Genomic DNA, 19,827 nt, shown 5'->3' on the forward strand with positions numbered 1-19,827 from the left:
ACAGGTCACTCTTCAACCCAGGACAGCTGGTCCATTGAGAACTTGACTTCCAGGGGCCACAACCTTGACATGAGACAGGCCCCTTTCAAGGCAGCCCACAGGAATGGGGGTTGTGGTCATCCTGGTGCCTGAGACCTGGGCATGTGGCTCTCCTGCATTCTAAACAGCCTTCTCTTCTGGGGGGGTAATGAGCAGACAGTGGCCCCTGCCTGGTTCTTCCTCCATTCTTTTTCTTTGCATCTCAACAGGGACACCCGTCCCCACCACCCAGCAGCTGTTCTGTACCTTTATCTTGTACAAAGTGACCGCTGGATGCCTTCCATGCAGAATCTGATGTATGCTTGCTGACATTCCAACAAGGACAGGACAAACGCTGTTGTCCCCTTTCACAGAAAGACAGAGAGGTTGAGGGAGGTTGTGTCATCTGCTTATAAACAATGGAGCAGGCCTCATCTTGCACCATGGCTGAGTCCTGACCCTACGGGAATCAGCCACGTGGCCTGAGAAGGTTGAGGTCATAGTGGAGAAAGGTGGCCCCTCATCCAACATGACTGGTGTTCTTATAAGAAGAGCCACGAAGACAAACACACACAGAAGAGAATGCCACATAAAGACCCAGACACCCAGCCCCGTGACAACAGAGGCAGAGGTGGGGGAGATGCATTTGCAAGCCGTGGCATGCCAAGGATTGCCAGTAAACACTGGAAGTTCAGAGAGAGGCGTGGGACAGTCTCCCTCAGAGCCTCCAAAAAAGAACCAGCCCTGCTGACACCTTGAGTTTGGACTCTTGGTGTCCAGGATTGTGAGAGAATACATTTGTGTAGTTTTAGCCACCCAGTTTGTGGTACCTTGTTACAGCAGCCCTAGGACGCTGACACAGTGATGATGATAAAGTTGTTGCTTATTTATGCATAGAAAGGAAATATTTTCTGCTTGGAATGAGAAGCATGAGTTTCTGGGGTTAATGAGGACGTAGGATGTATATGTTCATACTAAGTGTATCAGTTATATTTTGCCCTGTAACAAATTAGTACAAGCTAGTGGGTAGAAGAAACAAATCTAAGATCTTTCGGTGTTTGTAAGTCAGGAGTCCAGATACAGGGTTGGTGGGTTCTCTGCTCAGGGTCTCGTTGGGCTGAAATCAAGGTGTTGGCTGAGCCTGCAATTGCATCTGAGGCTTGGGGCTCTCTTCTGAGCTCAATCACTGGTTGTTGGGAAAATAGAATTCCCAGTAGATGGAGGATTGGGTCCTTCATATTCCAGGGGCTGCCTGCTGATCCCTGCCATATAGCATTCTCCACCACAAGGCAAACAGGGAGTATCTGTGCTGTGTCAAATCTCTCTGACTCATTAACTCTGGCTTCTGGACCCTCTTTTAAAGTGCTCACCGGATTAGGTCAGGCCCACCCAGAATAATCACCCATTTGATTAGCCTGAAGCCAACTGATTAGGAAACTTCATTGTACCTGCAAAATTCCTGCCTCTTTGCATTAGAATCATGAGTGTGATAACCCATCATATTTGGATTTCTCTTGTACATTCAGTGGGGGGAAATTATACAGGCCTTGTACATATCAAAGAAATGTGCCTATCTCACTGAGACAAAAGATTAGGGATGCAGATATCAGAAAACTTTGTTTTTCTATTTCTGAGGTGCGTCCAGGAGAGGGATGTTTTGCTGAGCCATTTAAAAGCATTTTCCTTGAACATCTTCCATAGTATTATAATCATCTCTTGGTGCTTGCTGATTTGGGAATACTGACTACTTCATTGCTTAATTTGCTTTGGAAATGCTTGAGAGAGCTAAGTGGAAAAAGTTTCTAGATGTAACATCTCTCCAGGGACGCACACACACACACACACACACACACACACACACACACACACACACACACACACACACACACACACACACACACACACCCATCAACATGCAAAGCAGCATTTGGTAGAAAGATTTTATTTTTATTTATTTATGTTTTTTCTTTGTTTTTTTTAAAAAAATTATTTTAATATATCAATATACAATGTAGTTGATTTTCATGTCCCTTAACCAATTCCCCTTTCTCCCTCTGCTTCCCTCCCCATCAACATCATATCTGTTCACTTGTCTTAACAAGGTCAAGGACTTGTTGTGATTATTGTGTCTTCTAATACACCCCCCAAATGTTTATTTGTATGTTTATTTATTTATTTATTTATTTATTTATTTATTTATTTATTTATTTATTTATTTTTAGCTTCCACAAATAAGTGAGAACATGTGGTATTTCTCTTTCTGTGCCTGGTTTATTTCACTTAATATAATTTTCCGTAAGTCCATCCCTGTTGCTGTGAATGGCAGTATTTCATTCTTTTTTATAGCAGAGTAATATTCCATTGTGTAGATGTACCACAGTTTCCTTATCCACTCATCTGATGATGGACATTTGGGCTGGTTCCAACTCTTAGCTATTGTAAAGAGTGCTGCAATGAACATTGGAGAACAGGTATACCTTCGACTTGATGATTTCCATTCCTCTGGGTATATTCCCAGCAATGGAATAGCTGGGTCATAGGGTAGGTCTATCTGTAATTGTCTGAGGAATCTCCATACCATTTTCCGTAAAGGGGGAGAAAGATTTTAAAGAGAACCTTAAACACCTCTGTGTTCCTAAGCAAAATGAAAAGGTAAATGAAGACAGCAAAGATATATATCCCCTGAGAACCTTACCTGGGTTCAAAGAATTGTCCCCTCACTGGGGCTTCTGATGCTGCTGTTTGCTTATGAGTCAAGGGTAGACTCACGATCGGACCTGCCTCTAAGTACAGTGTATTAAGTGTATTAAGTGACTCATACAGAGTAAACACCCAGGAAATACATGTAAGCATCTTTCTTCTCAAAATGACACTTAACACCAGGGTTTCCTCACCCACCCCGGCTTCCTCTGGAGCTAATCCTTTGGCAGCACGTGTTGAATAACAGAAACTGCCTCCTTTTCTTCTCCCAGCCTTGATTTCCAGTTTGGGAACTTGTGACAGATTTGGGGCATCAGGAGCACATGCCTCACACAGTCTGGCATGCTTTTGGAACTTAATAAAGTCTAATTTATTACCTTACAATTACATTGGATAATGATAGTATGCAATGAATATATTATTCATTGATAAAAATTAATAACTGAATAATGTATATGACTGTTTTATCACAGAAGTATATTATATATAATTTCCATATATTATAAAAGTATATTATGTATAATTTTATAATCCCATATGACTCTATCATATCATAGAATTACATTAAAGAATTATACTATAAAGAATTTATGTATTACATTATGAGTACTTTACATACAATTCATTATTATATAATTCTATTGTATGATAAAATTATATTATCACATGATAGAATTATATTATAGAATTGTATTAGAGTTTTATTATATATAATTTATGTATAATCATATGACACAAGCACATTATTTATAGTTTATAGTATATACACTATCAAAGGATAGAATCATGTCACACAGTTACATCATGGAATTATATAATTTATATACAATATATAAGTACATTATGTGCAGTTTATATTATATAATTCTATCATATTGTAGAACTTTATTACATATAACCTATAATCAGAATTTAGTCCCACACAACAAGCCCCAGGCCCCTCTGGCATAAGGAACGTGGCTGCACAGGGAGCCTCAGGCGCAGCCTCTAGGGGACCTGGACACAGGTGCAGCCTGCGGGCGGGGCGGGATCGCGCACGCGCAATGCCGAGCCCGCCCCCGGAAGTCCCGCCTCCTTGGGGGCGGGGCGAGGGTGAGGAAGAGAAGCCCGGAGCCGCCGCGCGGCCGCTTCCGCGACCCGCGCGCCGGAAGCGGAAGTGCGTCACAGGGGGCGGGCGGTGGCCGGTCACATCAGGGGCGCCTCCGACGGACTGTGGCGGCGCCGGGCGGTGAGGCCGCGCCTGCCCGGGGGTCGTCGGGGGACGGCGGGAGCGCGGGCCAGCGGCGGTGGCGGCCTGGGTCGCTGGCGGAGTCCCGCGCCGGTGAGCGCCCAAGCCCGCCGGGCCTGCCGCCCGTCCGCAGCCAGGCTGGCGGGGAGCCGGGGCTGCGGCCTGGGCCGGGGGCCTGCTGGGGGCCTGCGGGCTGGGGAGCCGGGTGGGTTGGGGGGTCGGTGGGCCGGGGGACTGGGGGCTGGGGAGGTGGTCGGGCTGGGAGCTGGTAGGGGGAGGCCGGGGAGCCGGGGGGCCGGGCCGGGGCCTTGGCCGGGCGGGAGCTGGGGGGTGGGGCCCGGAGGGCTGGGGGCCGGGGGACTGGGGAGCCGGGCGGGGGAGTCCGAGGAAGCGGGCCGGGGCCTTGGCCGGGCGGGAGCTGGGAGTCCGGGAGCTGGTCTGTGGAGTCCCTGGTCCCGGGGGTTAGGCCGGGGGCCGGGACCTTGGCCGGGCGGGAGCTGGGAGTCCAGGAGCTGGGAGTCCGGGAGCTGGTCTGTGGAGTCCCTGGTCCCGGGGGTTAGGCCGGGGGCCGGGGCCTTGACCGGGCGGGAGCTGGGGGGGCCAGGGGTCCGGGAGTCTGGGGGTTGGGGGCTGGTCTGAGGGGATCTGGGAGTCTGGGGCAGTACCGGGGATCGTACGTGGGTTCCAGAAATAGTCCCTGGGGTCTGTGCTGGGGGCCAGGGTGGCATTGGGAAGCCGTATGGGGGTCCTGGGGGACCGATGGTACTGGGGATACGGGAGTTGTACGTGGTGGGAACTGGGGATGTACCGGGGGACTAGGAGGGTGCGGGGGGCCTGGGGCAGCTGGGGGTGCTGCTGAGGCCTGGGGTACTGGGGAGGCTGGGGAAGGGGTAGGTTAGGTGCTGGGTGCCAGGCAGGGGAAGCCTGGGTTGGGGCCGAGGGAGACTTGGGGGCCCGGGAGGCCTGCAGGCTGGGCCAGGGGCGATGGGGACCCCCGGAGATTGGGGGCCAGGGAGCCTGAGGGGCTGGGGGCTGGGCCAGGAAGACAGGGGTTCGGGGTCTTGGGGTGGTAATGGGGGAGCTGAGGGGGCTGGAAATACCTGGGGCTTGAAAGCAACTGTATGGGGAAGCCAGGAATACACAGATGGGAGCTATTCTGGCTCAGGCTCCTGGGGGCATTCTGGGGAGGTTCACCTTCCCCTGTCTCTGCTTAGGCTGGAGCCCCTCTCCTGCAGCACTAACCCACTCAGGTTGCTCTGACCCTCCCACCTTGGGCTTAGGCTGGTGGATCAGCAGGGCCTCCTGGGCAGGGCCTCCTGGGGCCCAGGGTTGAAGTGGTGGGTGGAAGACGCAGCCGCCTGTGTTGTTTGGTTTCTGTGGGTCAAGCTCTTCCACCACCCAAGCATGGCTCTCTGGAAGCACCAACTTGTCAGACCAGTAGGGAAGACTTGGGTTAAAGAAGTAGGGAAGAAGAGGGCTCAGTCATACCTTCCAAGCTGCAAGTTTTGGAAAAGTCTGTGCTTTTTGGCTTTAAGTTGGGCAAAAAGAGGGTATGTCTGCGCACCGTCAGGATTATTAAAGCACACGGTTGTCAATTTGTTTTCCATCCTGAGACTTCCTTTCTGTTTCATCAATGCAAGTGTGAGACTTCTTCAAAAGAGTCTGTGGAAAGGTAGAATTAAAAGATAATGCATTCTTCTTGTTAACTTTTTGAAGTGCCCTGTACAAGGCCTCCACAAAACCTTCCCAGGTGCTGGGGTTGCGCTCTTTCTGGCCCCTTCTCTTCCCCAGCGTGTGCTCTGCAGCCTTCTGTGGAGCCAGGTATTTCTCACATGCCCCTTCTCTGCTACTCCCTGCTACACCCAAGGTCAGGGAACTGGTCACACCAGCTTCTATTCCGCAGACCTGGGGGAAGTGTTGGGTGAACAGTGACAGAGATTTTTGACACAAAACTTTTTAAAAGCTTTTTATCAACCCTGTTTTTTTCCCTTAAGTATGGTCTTAATGATTTGTGTTAAAAACAAAATTCAGTTGATGATGGCTTCTGATGAGGTAGAGACTGCTTTGTGTCACATAGCAGAGACTATATGAGTTTCTCTTCTCTGGGTCACAAGTGCCAGCCGAGGTGGCCCCACGTCTTCCCGGGGCCTCTCCCTGACTGCCTGTTCTGTGTTTCAGCCCCAAAGTCCTGGCTATGGCTGCAGCTACCATAGTGCACGACACATCTGAGGCCGTGGAGCTGTGCCCCATGTACGGCCTGTACCTCAAACCCATCACGAAGATGACCATCAGCGTGGCCCTCCCGCAGCTGAAGCAGCCGGGGAAGTCCATCTCCAACTGGGAGGTGATGGAGAGGCTGAAGAGTATGGTGCACAGCCACCAGTTCTCCACCCTGCGCATCTCCAAGAGCACCATGGACTTCATCCGCTTTGAGGGTGAGGTCGAGAACAAGAGCCTGGTCAAGTCGTTCCTGGCCTGCCTCGACGGCAAGACCATCAAGCTCAGCGGCTTCTCCGACATCCTGAAGGTGCGTGCAGCCGAGTTCAAGATAGACTTCCCCACCCGCCACGACTGGGACTCCTTCTTCCGTGACGCCAAGGACATGAACGAAACTCTGCCGGGGGAGAGGCCGGACACCATCCACCTGGAGGGGCTACCCTGCAAGTGGTTCGCCCTGAAGGAGTCGGGCTCAGAGAAGCCCAGCGAGGAGGTCCTCGTGAAGGTGTTTGAGAAGTTTGGGGAGATACGGAACGTGGACATCCCCATGCTCGACCCCTACCGGGAGGAGATGACGGGTCGGAACTTCCACACGTTCAGTTTCGGGGGACACTTGAACTTTGAGGCATATGTGCAGTATCGCGAGTATGTGGGCTTTATCCAGGCCATGAGCGCCTTGCGTGGTATGAAGCTCATGTTCAAGGGCGAGGACGGCAAGGCAGTGGCCTGCAACATCAAGGTGAGAGCCTGTGCCCAGACCCAAGCATGCTGTTGTCCTGGAGAGTCGGGATGTTCTGTACCTGTCCCCCTTAGATGGTGGGAACACTCCCCGTAAATAAAACTGCAACAGTACTGTGTTCAGTAGAATTTCAGGTGCACAGGTATGAGAACAGGTCTTTTGTGCATTTTGTATCTTATCGAAAATGCGGAAGAGCCAAATGTCTTAAGGAAGGGGAGAAGTTGACTGTCAGGGATACTTTGAAGGGGATTTTAACCACGTCAGAGCCAAGAGAGCCTGGTACCTCTCAAAAGGTTCCTTTAAAGTAGGGCCTAAAGTTTCTTTTATCATTATTGACTCTGATGTGTGTTGGCTTTGCAGTGATAGTTAAACCAGCCTTGTAAAGGAGACTGGGTTTTCGTGGCAGTAAGATGCTCACACACCATGTGAATGTAGGCACAGGGCCCTGTAGTGGCCATTTGGTGGCACTTGCATAAGGAACGGAGCCCCTGCTAATAGAATGGGGAAAATTGCCTTGTAATGATAGTAACTAACTACTTTTTAACTTGTGGTGAAGGCAGGTTACATCATAGGGATAGCTTGCATTCCCTTTTTGAGCCATAACTTCTTGGGGTGAGCTAGGTCCTGAGTCGCTAATCATGTGACCTCAGACAGGTTGGTCGACTTCTGGACCCTGCTGTTTGGGTTTGCATCGCACACGAATGGTAAGTGGTAGCTCGGGTTGTCCAAGGTGACTCGGTGTCCATGCAGACTGCGGGAGCACGCCTTGCACAGGCTGTTGCTGGGTGTTCAAAGAGCTTTCAGAGAACGCTGCTTTACACCATTTCTTGCTTCTAAAGGTTTCTTTTGATTCCACCAAACACCTAAGTGATGCCTCAATTAAGAAGCGGCAGCTTGAGAGGCAGAAGCTTCAGGAACTGGAGCAGCAGAGAGAAGAACAGAAGCGCAGAGAGAAGGAAGCGGAGGAGAGACAGCGCGCGGAGGAAAGGTATGTCCTGCAGGAGCAGGGCCTCGTGTGTGCACCTGTGTGCCTGTGTGTGGTGCTTGCTGGGACACCGTCTCTGCTGGGTCACGCCTTTCCTTCAGCACCTCCTCCCTGGGTGCAGTTTGCAAATCCTGCTGAAACAAGCAGGATGTCTTGTCCGCTGGCAGTTTTGCATTTAGGTTGAAGCTCCATTTACAAAATGAAGGAGAGAGTTGATGAAGTTGGCCAGATTGAAAAAAAAAAAAAGAGACCCAGTTTCATTTAAGAGGCTTTTAAAGTAATTGCCTTTCACCACGTCTTAGATATCCAAGGGCAAACTCAGGTTATGATGTTTCCTTCTTTTTTATCTTTTGTTTTTAGCATTGTGAAAGTCATCAAACCATCTATATTACAGGGGTTTTGTAAGGAGAAATTCATGTCACCTCAGCAGTGTGTTTCTTGATAGCATTTTTGTGTGCATGTATTACACGTTTTCTACTCTGCCTTATTTTGCTGATGTTAAGTCTCAGACATGTTTGGTTTGGCTGGGTTCACCCCTTAACGGCCTTTGGTTTACGATTTAACTGGTTTAGCTGTGGGGTACTTGTTTTGTTTCCGTTTTCACGGTCGTATGCAGTGCTGATGCGGATGTGTTCACGCATCCAGCTGTTTTGATCTTTGCACTGGAGCCCGAGAAGTGCATTCACAGGCACTGGGTTCACACCATGTGTGTTACTCCTGACGCAGCGCCATGTTGTGTTCCCAAGAGTGAGTAGGGCTGTCGGCCCGTGGATGTGAATGCTGGAGGGTCATGAGACACGGCAGGCGCAGCGCGCGTGTGTGGCCGTGGATCGGGGAGAGAGAAGTCCCCATCCGCTGTCGGGAGTCCCGGGGGTCAAGGCGGGCAGTGCAGAGGGGAAGACAACTCACTTCAGGGTGTGGGACGATGGCAGGCTCTTGGCGGGGTCGGGGGGCAGGAGGAGTGTGGATTTTATATTGAATCCGTGTCCCAGGTGTCAGCATGCTCCCAGGAGAGCCAGGAAGAGCGGCGGCGGGAGGCTCACTTGCAGACGTCTTCCAGCGCGCACACAACCTGGGCCCTGTCTCAGCGGGCCTTGTCCTCACTCTAGGAGCAGTAGACCGTGACACAGTCCCCAGCCCTCAGTCTTAGGGACTGGCTCCACAGTGTTTCAGAAAGCAGCTCTGAGGTGGAGCCTCAACCTTTACGTTAGGGAACTGGTTGTGTCCGTCTGTCTGGTCAGAAGGCAGAATGGGGGGGAAGGGGGAATAGGTAGTGTGGCCACTTGGAGCTGGCAGGGGAGGGCGCCACGTCCTCGTGGGCGCCCTGATGCACTTTCTTGGGGTGTGAGCCTGAGGCCAGGCCCACGGGAAGCCTGCAGCATTTCTCTTCCTGGGTGGTTCAGTTTTAATAAGAAATAGAGCACGGGGAGCCCTCCTCCTAACGATGACCCGGCCTGCCTGCAGTGTGTCCAGCTGTGGTGGCTGCAGGGCTCCACTTGGCTGTAGTGACCACCCTTCTTGGAGCTCATGGGACATCTACACCTCACGATGCAGTGACACTTTCTCTTGTGTGCTCCCCCATGTGGAGACCTTCGCGCTGTCGCTTGTAACTGGTCTTCAGCTTGAGCCCCGAGCCTGGGCTGAGTGCTTTGCCGTCTCTCCTCTTGCTGGGCAGGGAGGGTTTTGATCCTTGGCTCTCACCCCCTTCGTCTTGGCTTCTCTGCCCTTGTCCTCGTGCTCTGTTCTCTTCCTGCCGTCTCTGCAGGTCTGGCTTCACCTGGGCACGATTTTACTCTTTTCCAGCCCATGCAATATGCCTGTCAGGGCTGCAGGAGTCCTGTCTTCCTTGTCCCGTGCAAGCAAGAGTAGCTTTGACTTTTTTACTGTGTCAGTCTGTTTGAATAAAGTTTAAAGCCAGAGGACGATGAGGGTGCACTGTGTAAACTCATCCATAGTTTCTTCTTAACTTTCCCTGGGTGGGGGCATGTCACTCCTTGTGGCATTTGGTCCTCATTTCCAGAACATCTCCACTTCGCCTGCCACTACCGAGGATTGCTAGGACACTAGCTGTTTGGGCGTGGTGTGGATTTGTTCTAAAGAAAAGTCACCATCTACCAGTAATAGGTAGTGACCTCATGAGATGGCAGATGTTGTCAGGAGTCCTCTGATCCCGGGATACCCTGCAGCAGGTGGCTTTCCTTGCATTCTGGGCTGTCATGGGGGCCGCATTGGACCACTCACTGGTGCTCAGTGCCAATGAGAGTTGAAAGCAGGGTGTTCGAGGGCTGACTTCGGGGGCTGCTGGGCACTGGTGTAGACGCCCGGCCCTGGTGGTCCTGGCCACTGGCATGGAGGTCCTGTCTGTCCAGCTGTGTGCGGGATGTTTACCACTCTCTTTATTGCAGTTACAGACACTTTTCATGCAATAAAGTGTGCTGGTTTTCAGTTGACAGTATGATGAGATTTATTAACTGGGTAAAGCCACATGCCCAACAGCATGATCGATGCACGGAATGATTTCCCTCACTCACAGCATCCCTTGAGCTCCAGCCAGATGGCCTCTTCCCTCTCCCCAGGTCCAGGAGACTCAGATCAGCCTTTACAATACCCCCCTCCCTTTCCCTGCGCAGCCTCTTGCCAAAGCCCCTGTTGAGGGGAGAACCCCCACAGGCAGCACACTGCAGCATTCACTAGTCGTGTTTACACATTTGTGTTTTTGAGCCAAAGCCTGTGTCCTAATGGCCTCGGCTCTTGACACTGAGTTTTGTCTTCCTGACGAACGCGCTGGGGTGAAGCTGAGCATTTCCTCGTGGGTTTGTCAGCCAGATGTGCTCTCATGCTGAGAGGGGCTTTGTTTTCCCTGCTGCGCTGGTTGCCTTTTTTTTGTGGTAGCAAAGTACACTGTGCCTTAAGTTGGTCACGTCTTGTGTCTTTTCCTCACGGATGGTCACGTCCTGTGGCTTTGCCTTACGGATGGTCATGTCCCGTGTCGTCACCTTAAGGATGGCCACATACTGTGTTGTTGTCTTAAGCATGGTCGTGTTCCATGTTGTTGCCTTAAGGATGGTTGAGTCCTGTGTTGTCATCTGAAGAGTGGTCACGTTCTGTGTTGCCGAAGATACTTTTCCCAAGCCCGTCTGTGTTTCTACCAGCTGGCACTGCGTCTCAGTCAAAACTCAGATTTTGATGTACTCAGATCCATTGGTTCCTTTCTTCAGGTTTCTGATTTGGGATCACATGGGAAGATTATGAGACTTCACCCTGTTGGCTCCTTCTGCTTCTCAGTTTACTTTGATCCAACTAAAATGTATTTGGGGACAAAGAGTTAAAATGATACCCGTCATCCTGTATCCATCCTGTATCCATCCTTGCTCCCTGGCTTAAAATATTGCCTTGATCGTGTATGGTGTGTTTACCTTGTAGCACGTTGTGCCTAACAGCCCTTCATGTGTTTTGCCCAGGAAACAGAAAGAACTGGAAGAACTGGAGAGAGAACGGAAAAGAGAGGAGAAGCTTCGCAAAAGAGAGCAAAAACAGAGGGACCGTGCGTTCCGTCGGAATCAGAAAAAGCTCGAGAAGCTACAAGCAGAAGAGCAGAAGAAGTTACAAGAGAAGATAAAACTGGAGGAAAGGAAACTGCTGCTGGCCCAGAGGAACCTGCAGTCTATCCGGCTGATTGCAGAACTGCTGAGCAGAGCCAAGGTACCTGCGGCTGGGGGCTGGGTGGCTTGTCTCGTCTGTCCTGTGGCACAGGAGCCGCCCCTGCTCTCTGGCCCTGTCTGCGCGTTCCTCTGAGTGATGTGGTTGGTGTCGTGGCCCTTCTTTCCTGGGCCGGTTGCAACCATAACCGAAAGAAGTAGGTCTCCACGCCGAGGATGCACCTCACCCTCTGTTGTACTTGGGAGTGCTCCTCTGCAGTTCCAGACCACACTTCACTTTTACAAACCTGATAGAGCTTTGCTAAGCATCTTGTGCGCTTGGGCTTCCCAAGTGCTGGCTTGACAGCCTCTGGGTGGCCAGGTGGAGGCTCACGGTGTCCCCCACCCCCAGGGAGAGGGAGCAGCGAGCATGTACAGGTTCCCTTGGCCCCATGGATATCATGTGGCTGAGGACACGCAGCCTGTGTCCCAGCTTGGTCAGTGGACTGGCTCTGACCTCACTGAGCTCCTGAGACGGGGTGAAGCCGAGCCCTCCTTGTACAAAGGGGACCTGTGGTGGGCCTGGCGCCCTCCACAGCTGCAAGTCTGGCGGGGCTCACCAGCATGGTCCCAGTGGCCCTCTCCGGGTGGGAGCCTCCTTGGTTCTCCTGGAGGTGTGACTGGTAACTCCCTGAAGCCGTGGCCGGGGCAGAGTGAACCTCCCTCCCCAGCACACTCCTCGTCCTCAGGAGGGCCGTGTCCTCCTGCGGAGTCAGATGCGGGGCTACCCTAACCTGTTGTCTAATTACAGTTGTGATAAGTCCCGGGAAGGAGCGTGGCAAGAGCGCTGAGACATGCGGCAGCTCAGCTCTTATCTCATGGTGAATATTGAAGACACTAACCCAGGCCAGGCCGGGCACGTCCCGGCAGCTGCCTGTGTCTGCGGTGTAATCTCAGCTCCCTGTTGCTGGCGACCGCTTGCGACCTAACAGCAGGCCCTGTCTGCCAACTTGGCAGGTATGCAGGGTGCGGTCACAGCCCTGCCTGAGACGCCTGCCCCGGGGCTGTGCCAGGTCGCTTTGCCAGGGATCCTCTTTGCTCAGACGCATGACAGCCCTGGGCCTGGCCATGGGAGCCGAGCACTGGACAGGGTGGACCTCACCTGCGCAGGACCAGGCTGCAGGTGACGTCCTCTGCCCAGGGGGCTGCAGTCCAGCCCAGCTGTCTCTGCAGCACCCCTCAGACCACAGGGCCTTAAGACCCCCTCCCAGCACCTGCTTGGATCATCCAGCTGGGCTCGGGGTCTCTCTCAAGTGGCGTTCTCCTCTTTTCCACAGGCGGCGAAGCTGCAGGAGCAGGAGCAGCAGGAGGAGCAGCTGCGGCTGCAGCAGCTGGAGGACCGGCGGCGGCTGCAGGAGGCAGAGCTGCGGCGCGTGGAGGAGGAGAAGGAGCGTGCGCTGGGCCTGCAGAGGAAGGAGCGGGAGCTGCGCCAGCGCCTGCTGAGCATCCTGCTGAGCAAGAAGCCGGATGATGGCCGCGTGCATGACGAGCTTGGCACCTCCCACGCCGCCCTCCTGCAGCCCGTGCTGGACATCCTGCAGACCGTGTCGGCCGGCTGCGTCAGTGCCACCATGCTGCAGCCCCTCGCGGGCCAGCCCAGCCCCAGCGCCCTCAAGGAGACCTCACTCCACCTGGAGGCCGACCATGCTCCCAAAAATGTGAATGGGAGCATGGCCGAGGAGAACCAGGGCTCCTACCACGCTGCCCCCGACAGTGGTTCACCGGAGAAGAGGTGCCCCGGCGTGCTTGCTTGCATTCCCGACAACAACCAGCACCCCAAGGGCTTGCCCGCCTGCGACCAGAGCGTACTGAGGAAGGATGCTCGGTCAGAACAGGACAAGTGCAACCGAGAGCCCAGCAAGGGCCGTGGCCGGGCCAGTGGGGATGCACTGGGTGAGGACCGGCACCAGCGGGAGAGGAGCCGGGCGCGGCGGGCCAGCAGCAGGGAGGAGGGTCGGCCACGGAAGGAGCGGCGGCCCCACAAGAAGCACTCACATAAGGACAACAGCCCCCACCGGCGCAGCACGAGCGCCGACCACCCCCGGGTGCGCAGGTCCCACAGCAGAGACAGGTCCAGCAGGCGGGACAGGAGCCGCGAGCGGAGGGGCAGTGCTGGCCGGAAGCGCAGCCGCCACCGCCGCAGGAGCGACAGGTCCCGCTCCCGGTCCGCCAGCAGGCACCGCAGTACCTGGAACAGGTAATGTTGGCTGTGCCCTCCCAGCAGCAAGTCCAGGAACGATCAGGACCAGTGTGGACTTCCCAGCCCCGTGTCACCCGCTCTCCGTCCCCCTGCAAAGCCGCGTGTCTTGAGCAGCCGAGAATGTCAGAGGAACCCACACTGCCCAAGGAGGGTTGCATCCCAGGCCCGCTTTCTGTGATGGTCGATGGCATCCTGGCACTTGAGTTCTGAACATGTAGACGTCCCTCACTAGCTTTAGTTCTTTACAGCTGTTGATTTGATAGCTTTAAAATGGCCAGTTCTCTCTAAATCAGCAAAAACGCACAGACCGACAGTTGTACGAATGGCAGACCCACCGTGGAAGGTGTGCAGGGTCGAATTCCATTGTGTTCTGGGCCACGCCACGTGCACCATACAGGAACTGCACCTCACGCAGTGAACTGTCAGAAGTGTGGACAGCCGCAGGGACACTCAGGACTCTAATGTGGGAAAGCCTTGCCCTGGAGACGAATCCTCTTCGCTGTAATTTAAATGGTGCGGGAAGCACAGTTTGGATGGGATGCTGGAGGAACACAATGCTGGGGCACATCGGGTCACTTCTGAAGAACGCTCAAGTCCTTTTTAGATCAGAAGCTCGAATGTGCTGTACTGTTTCAGATGTGGGTGTGTGGGGGCGTGGTACACTGCGGTCTGATGCTCCTTAACTTCAAAACATTCACTTTTTACAACTTCAAGTCGTTGCGCATAAAAAAGGGTTGGTTAAAAAGCTTTGGTTTCTGGTGAAAGGTTAGTGTGCGTGGTTTTTATAAGAAGCCGTTTTGCTAAATTATTTTTACTTGGAATGTTTCAAACAGATTTAAGGCTGTGAACTTGTTAAATTTTGTAATTGTTTGCTTCTCAAAGTGAAGCTCAGAAGTACTTAAAAATAGCTGTAACATTCACGTTGGGAAAGATGGTGTTTATTCCAGTTTGCATTTTTATGGTGAAATAAAATCCTTTTCCAATGAAGTAAAAATTTTCATGCTTATGTTTTTGGTCATTTTCGTGTTCATTGCGCCTCTGTTCAGTTGGTTTGACAGTATTTCAAACCGATATAAATCCTTTGCCTTACCAAGAACTGCTGATTCGCTCTGATAGATTTCATAGTCCTGTCACTGATGTGCTGTGGGGAGAATTCTGCATCTGAAGAGGTATTTGGTTTGTTTACTGAGAACATAAAGTTAGTGAGTTTGGAAAACTATCTTTTTTAAAGCTTAAAAGCTGTTTTTAAGGTGAGTTAAAGAAAAAGTCACTCCTTTCCCTACCTAAATTAGTGTCAGGTAGGAGAAAGTGCTGCCCACCGAGACTGCAGGCAGGAAGAATCCCTTCATGGATCTGTTTAATTAAAACCCAGATCTTCTCAGGGTATGGAGGGGTAGTCATGTGCCTCTTCCACCCCAGGCTCCTATCACTCAAAATCTGAGCCAGGCATGAGATGTGTTTTCCTTTGTCTCCAATGTATTTTAGTCTTGTCTGATAATAACTGAAGTCGTGGGTGCAGGGTGTGCTCAGGTGCCAAGCGTTTGGATATGCATGTCCCTCAGAAGTCCCGTCCATCCGTGTCAGGCTCCCTCTAGCCCAGCACTGAGTGCCTATTCAGTGGCCCCAAGGACGTCCCAGGACCGGGCACTGCTCTGGGCACTGTGGATATGGTGCTGGATAAAACAGTGCTCTTGCAACCCTGAGCGTCTCAGGGGACAGATACAGGAAGAGGAAAGAAGGCTGGGTGGTAATAAGCTCAGGGAGGCCTCCTGAGCTGAGCATGCCAGGCAGAGGTCGGTGCAATTGGGATGGATGTGGTGTGTCTAAGGGTCAGGAGGAAGTGAATGTGGCTGGGAGGTCTTAGCAGAGAGAGGTGTATCCAGAAGAGAAGCAGGAGAGGTAGGTGTGGACCAGGTGACACAAATCAGGCTTTACTTCCAACCTGCCAAGAAGTGGAAGGTCCTTAAGCTTGGAAAAGAGACAGCAAGGAGAGGAGGTGGGGGCTCAGGCTAGGGGGTAGCAGGAGAAGAGAAAATGTGGCAAAATGGGGGTGGGTGACTTTGTGGGTGCATGGGGTGGGGAAGTCCAGGAAGGCTTCAGAGCATCAGCCCCAGGCCTACAGAATTGGGAATCATAGGGCAGGAGACTCAGCAATAAATTTAAATGTGCCCTCTGTTGATCTTCATATACATGCAGCTTCCAGAACCACCAAGAAACATAACGGAAGTGTGGGTCATTCTACCTGCATTTATCTGTCAGTTGCTGAGAGGGCTGTCAAAGTCTCCGACGATAACACGGCTTTGTCTGCGTCTACTTGTGGTTCCATCTTTGCCTTTCGTGTTTCAACTCTCTGTCACTAGGTGCGTGCACGTTGAGGGTTGCTAGGTCTTCTTGGACCACTGACTTGTATCTCGTTTATGATGCTCCTTCATCGTGGGTGATTTCCCCTCAGACGTCTGTTCAGCAGTGAGCAGGGAGGACTGGCATCTGATGGGAAGAGGTGTCCAGTCTGCCGAAGTTCCAGTCTCGTCTTTGCAGTTACTTTTGAAGGCACGGGAGCAGCACGATGAGGAATGTGGATTTGGGAGCCAGAGTGACTGGTTTTCAACCGTTTCCCCAAACACTCCCTTCCTGCGATGGGAGGAAGAAGACGGCGATCGAAGGGGTGTCATGTGAAGGACACCAGGCTGCTTATCTGGGGTGGGGCCCCGGTCCTCTGGTCTCGTCCTCTCAGCTTTGAGACATCGGCCACCGTTACGAGTTAGAGCAGGGTTTTCCATGTTCCCACTACTTCCGTTTATTTTTTAGAAATGCTCTTGTTTTCTCTAGGTGCCATTAGTCACAAGTAGTGGCGAAGAGGTGAGAACGGAGATGGATCCAAACAGGCTTGGTACTGATGAGATTTTGTCTCTACGGTGTCCCCCAGACTCCCGGGGTGCGAAGGAGAGCTTAGCTCTCTCTCTGTCTTCCCCACCCCTTCTCTCTCTGTCTCTCTCTCTCCTCCTCCCTTCCACCCTCCGCATTTATGGCCTTTTGTCCTGAGCCTCTCCCTAGGTGATGGGGACTATTATGTCACGGTGGGAAGGTACAACCACACACAGTGTATTGCACTTACACCGGGATGAGCTGTGGGAGAGTCATTGACTTACTCTGGAAACAAAGGTGGGGAAGTATGATTCTACGTCACACAGTTTCACAGTAAGGACTTTAGATTCTGAGCTGTGTGCAGTTTGATGCCCTTCTGTCCTTGGTTCGGATCTTGAGATTCTCTCCACTTGTTTGACTAAAAACTCACCCTATATTGACTTTGGTTTGTGTCTGGTGACCACTTTTGGCCCCTCCCATGTCTACCTGCGAGCTCACCTGTACTGAGGTGGCCTGTGACAACTTTGGTCCCTCCCCTGTCTACCTGTGAGCTCACCTGTGCTTAGGTGGCCTTGTGACAACTTTGGTCCCTCCCTTGTCTACCTGTGAGCTCACCCGTGCTGAGGTGGCCTGGTGACAACTTTGGTCCCTCCCCTGTCTACCTGTGAGCTCACCTGTGCTGAGGTGGCCTGGTGACAACTTTGGTCCCTCCCCTGTCTACCTGTGAGCTCACCTGTGCTTAGGTGGCCTTGTGACAACTTTGGTCCCTCCCCTGTCTACCTGTGAGTTCACCTGTGCTGAGGTGGCCTGGTGACAACTTTGGTCCCTCCCTGTCTGCTTGTGAGCTCACCTGTACTGTGATGACTGTCCTGGTGACCACCCTTGGTTCCCTCTCCTGTACTGAGGTGGCCTTGTGTCCTAGTGCCACATTGGGTCCCTCTTCCTGTCTTCCTATGAGCTCACCTGTGCTGAGGTGGCTGTTTGTCCTGGTGACCACCTTGGTCCCTCCACTGTCTTCTTGGGAGTTCACCTTTACTGAGGTGGCCTTGTGGTGACCACATTGGTCTTCGGAGGCACAGGCATGGCAGCTCCATGGGAGCATGGAAAGGAGGTGTTAACTGGGGTTGTCTGCGCTCCCTGCAGCCTGACAAGTCATCCTAGACACACCTCAGACTCAAAGCATCCGAAATCAAATCTCCAGCCTTCGTCCACCTGCAAACCCAGCCCTCCCAGGGTCTTCTGCGTCGCAGAAAAATGGTGACCCCACACTGGCCTGAGGCATCCCTGGCTCTTCCCTGCCTCTCAAGCCCCTTGTCCGACAGGGGCCTGAAGGAAGCGTCCGGCCCCGAGCCTCCCGCCACCCCTGTCTGTGCCCCCACCATGCCCACTTCCTCATGGAGAAGCGCGGCAGCCCCTGGTCTCTCTGCCAAGCTCCGTGTCCCCGACACTTTATCCCCAAATGGCCGCTGGAGGGATGCCAGTGACGGTGGCCAGACCCCCTACTCCTCTCCTGGAAACACCAAGTGGAAAGGGGTTCCTGACAGTCCCCAAGAGCTTGTGGCTGCTGCCTTCCCCTCTCCCCCACCCCTCCCTCCTTCCCTCCAGATTACTTGTTCCAGGCCAGGCGTGCCCCAGGGCCATGCACCTGCCTTCCCTGTGCCCATCTCTCCTAGGATCACTGATGTCCTCCTGCCTCAGGTGTCAAGTGCGTCCCGACCATCTTGTTTAAAGTAGCACCCCCCCTCCAAGTCCAGCTCTCCCTCCCCTTCCTTCTCTGCACACCACACACGCCCTCTGATATCCCCACCTGGACGTCTGCATTTGCTGGTCTGTTTACTGGTCTGTTTCCCTTGGTGACAATGTAGATTCCAAGGGTCAGTGTTCTGTTTTCTCCCTGTGGTGATCTGCAGTGCCCGCGACGGTGGCTGGGAGCAGTGCCTTAACACACGGTTTCCAATGAAGCAAAAGAGAAAAAACTGAAATCTCCAGGCTAACTTCATCCTCAGTGCAGCTTTATAAATGATGACAGATGAGTAACTTTGAAGTAAGTAACATTGAAACAGTGGTAGAAAACTTGAGAAATCGATTTACTGTAACCACTGTTAAATTTAGTTTGTACCCATTAGAATGGCAACAATAATAATAATAATAGTAACATAGCAGGTGTCAGTGAGGGTGTGGAGAGCCGGGAAACTTCGTGCTCTGTTGCTGGGACTGTGAAAGGTGCGGCTGCTATGAAGTATGGTAAGCAATTCCTCCAAAAGTAAAACATTACAGTTCCCATATGATCCAGTAATCAACTCCAGTAATTTAGATATATACCCCAAAGAACTGAAAATAGGATTCCCAACAAATGTATATAAACCTACATTTATAGCAACGTAAATTACAATCACAAAAAGGGGAAACAACCCAAATGTCCATCAATGAATAAGTGGCTGGTGGTCTGTCCGTGCAGTGGAATACTACGCAGCCATGAAAAGGAGTGACGCGCTGACTCCTGCTACAACGTAGACGAACCTTGAAAACATGATGCTGTGAAAGATGCCAGACGCATAAGACCACACAGTGTGTCATTCCATTTATGTGAAATGTCCAGAACAGACAAATCCATAGAGACAGAAGTAGATTAGTGGTTGCCTGTGGCTGGGGAGAGGGCCTGGGGAGGGAATGCCAATGGTTACTGGGTCTCTGGGGTGATGAGAATGTTCTGGAACTAGACAGAAGTGGTGGTTGCACGACCCTGTGAACGTGCTAATTGCCACTGATGTGTACACTGTAGAATGGTTAAAATGGTAATAGCAAATTAGGTGTGTCATGTTCTGACTTTTTCTTTAATCTCTCCTTTCCTGGGTTCTTGAGGTTACTTGATCTAATTCCCTGGAAGCCTTGGTCTTCCAGAGGCTTAGAAGTCTCATTTGGCTTGGGAAGTACAGCACGTAAAGGACTCTCGAGGCATTTGGCCAGCCCCAGCCCTTCTCTGGGCTCCAGGGCGGAGCTGAGGACATCGGTCCCCACCCCTCACACCGTGTCCTCTTCACGGCTCAGCTGAGTATAGCTCACCTGCCAGGTGGGCCCTCTCTCCTCTCTCTGTTGACATTTCATGCCCACCTCTCTTCCACATGCCACCAACAGGTTCAGCACCCCAGGACCCCGTCCACTGTGAGGGACAGAGTT

The 19,827-nt window shown here is 52.3% G+C and overlaps 2 protein-coding genes across 2 annotated transcripts; one reads left to right on the top strand and one right to left on the bottom strand.

Annotated features, from left to right (window-relative positions):
- The first annotated feature begins 3,892 nt into the window (after nt 1–3,892).
- On the top strand, nt 3,893–14,741 carry AKAP17A (A-kinase anchoring protein 17A). The gene is made up of 5 exons (XM_063083490.1): nt 3,893–4,039; nt 6,125–6,902; nt 7,742–7,890; nt 11,349–11,589; nt 12,863–14,741. The coding sequence occupies exons 2-5, from the start codon at nt 6,141–6,143 to the stop codon at nt 13,784–13,786; spliced, it is 2,076 nt and encodes a 691-aa protein (XP_062939560.1). The 5' UTR covers nt 3,893–4,039; nt 6,125–6,140; the 3' UTR covers nt 13,787–14,741.
- On the bottom strand, nt 3,909–5,553 carry LOC134367113 (uncharacterized). The gene is made up of 4 exons (XM_063083749.1): nt 5,511–5,553; nt 5,216–5,358; nt 4,612–4,825; nt 3,909–4,489 (listed from the first exon to the last, which is right to left on the bottom strand). Exons 1-4 carry the CDS (start codon nt 5,551–5,553, stop codon nt 3,909–3,911), a joined length of 981 nt encoding a protein of 326 aa, XP_062939819.1.
- Nucleotides 14,742–19,827: the final 5,086 nt, after the last annotated feature.

The sequence above is a fragment of the Cynocephalus volans genome, chromosome X (genome assembly GCF_027409185.1).
Source record: "Cynocephalus volans isolate mCynVol1 chromosome X, mCynVol1.pri, whole genome shotgun sequence".
Classification (NCBI taxonomy): domain Eukaryota; kingdom Metazoa; phylum Chordata; class Mammalia; order Dermoptera; family Cynocephalidae; genus Cynocephalus; species Cynocephalus volans.

Excerpts from the sequence above, each read along its gene's own strand:
- AKAP17A (XM_063083490.1), top strand. The coding sequence starts at position 6,141 with ATGGCTGCAGCTACCATAGTGCACGACACATCTGAGGCCGTGGAGCTG. Across the intron at positions 6,903-7,741 it reads CAGTGGCCTGCAACATCAAG|GTTTCTTTTGATTCCACCAA; the intron begins GTGAGAGCCTGT and ends TTGCTTCTAAAG. Across the intron at positions 7,891-11,348 it reads AGACAGCGCGCGGAGGAAAG|GAAACAGAAAGAACTGGAAG; the intron begins GTATGTCCTGCA and ends TGTTTTGCCCAG.
- LOC134367113 (XM_063083749.1), bottom strand. The coding sequence starts at position 5,553 with ATGGAAAACAAATTGACAACCGTGTGCTTTAATAATCCTGACG. Across the intron at positions 4,826-5,215 it reads TCCACCAGCCTAAGCCCAAG|CCTCCCCAGTACCCCAGGCC; the intron begins GTGGGAGGGTCA and ends CCCCTTCCCCAG. Across the intron at positions 4,490-4,611 it reads GAACCCACGTACGATCCCCG|GGACTCCACAGACCAGCTCC; the intron begins GTACTGCCCCAG and ends CCCCGGGACCAG.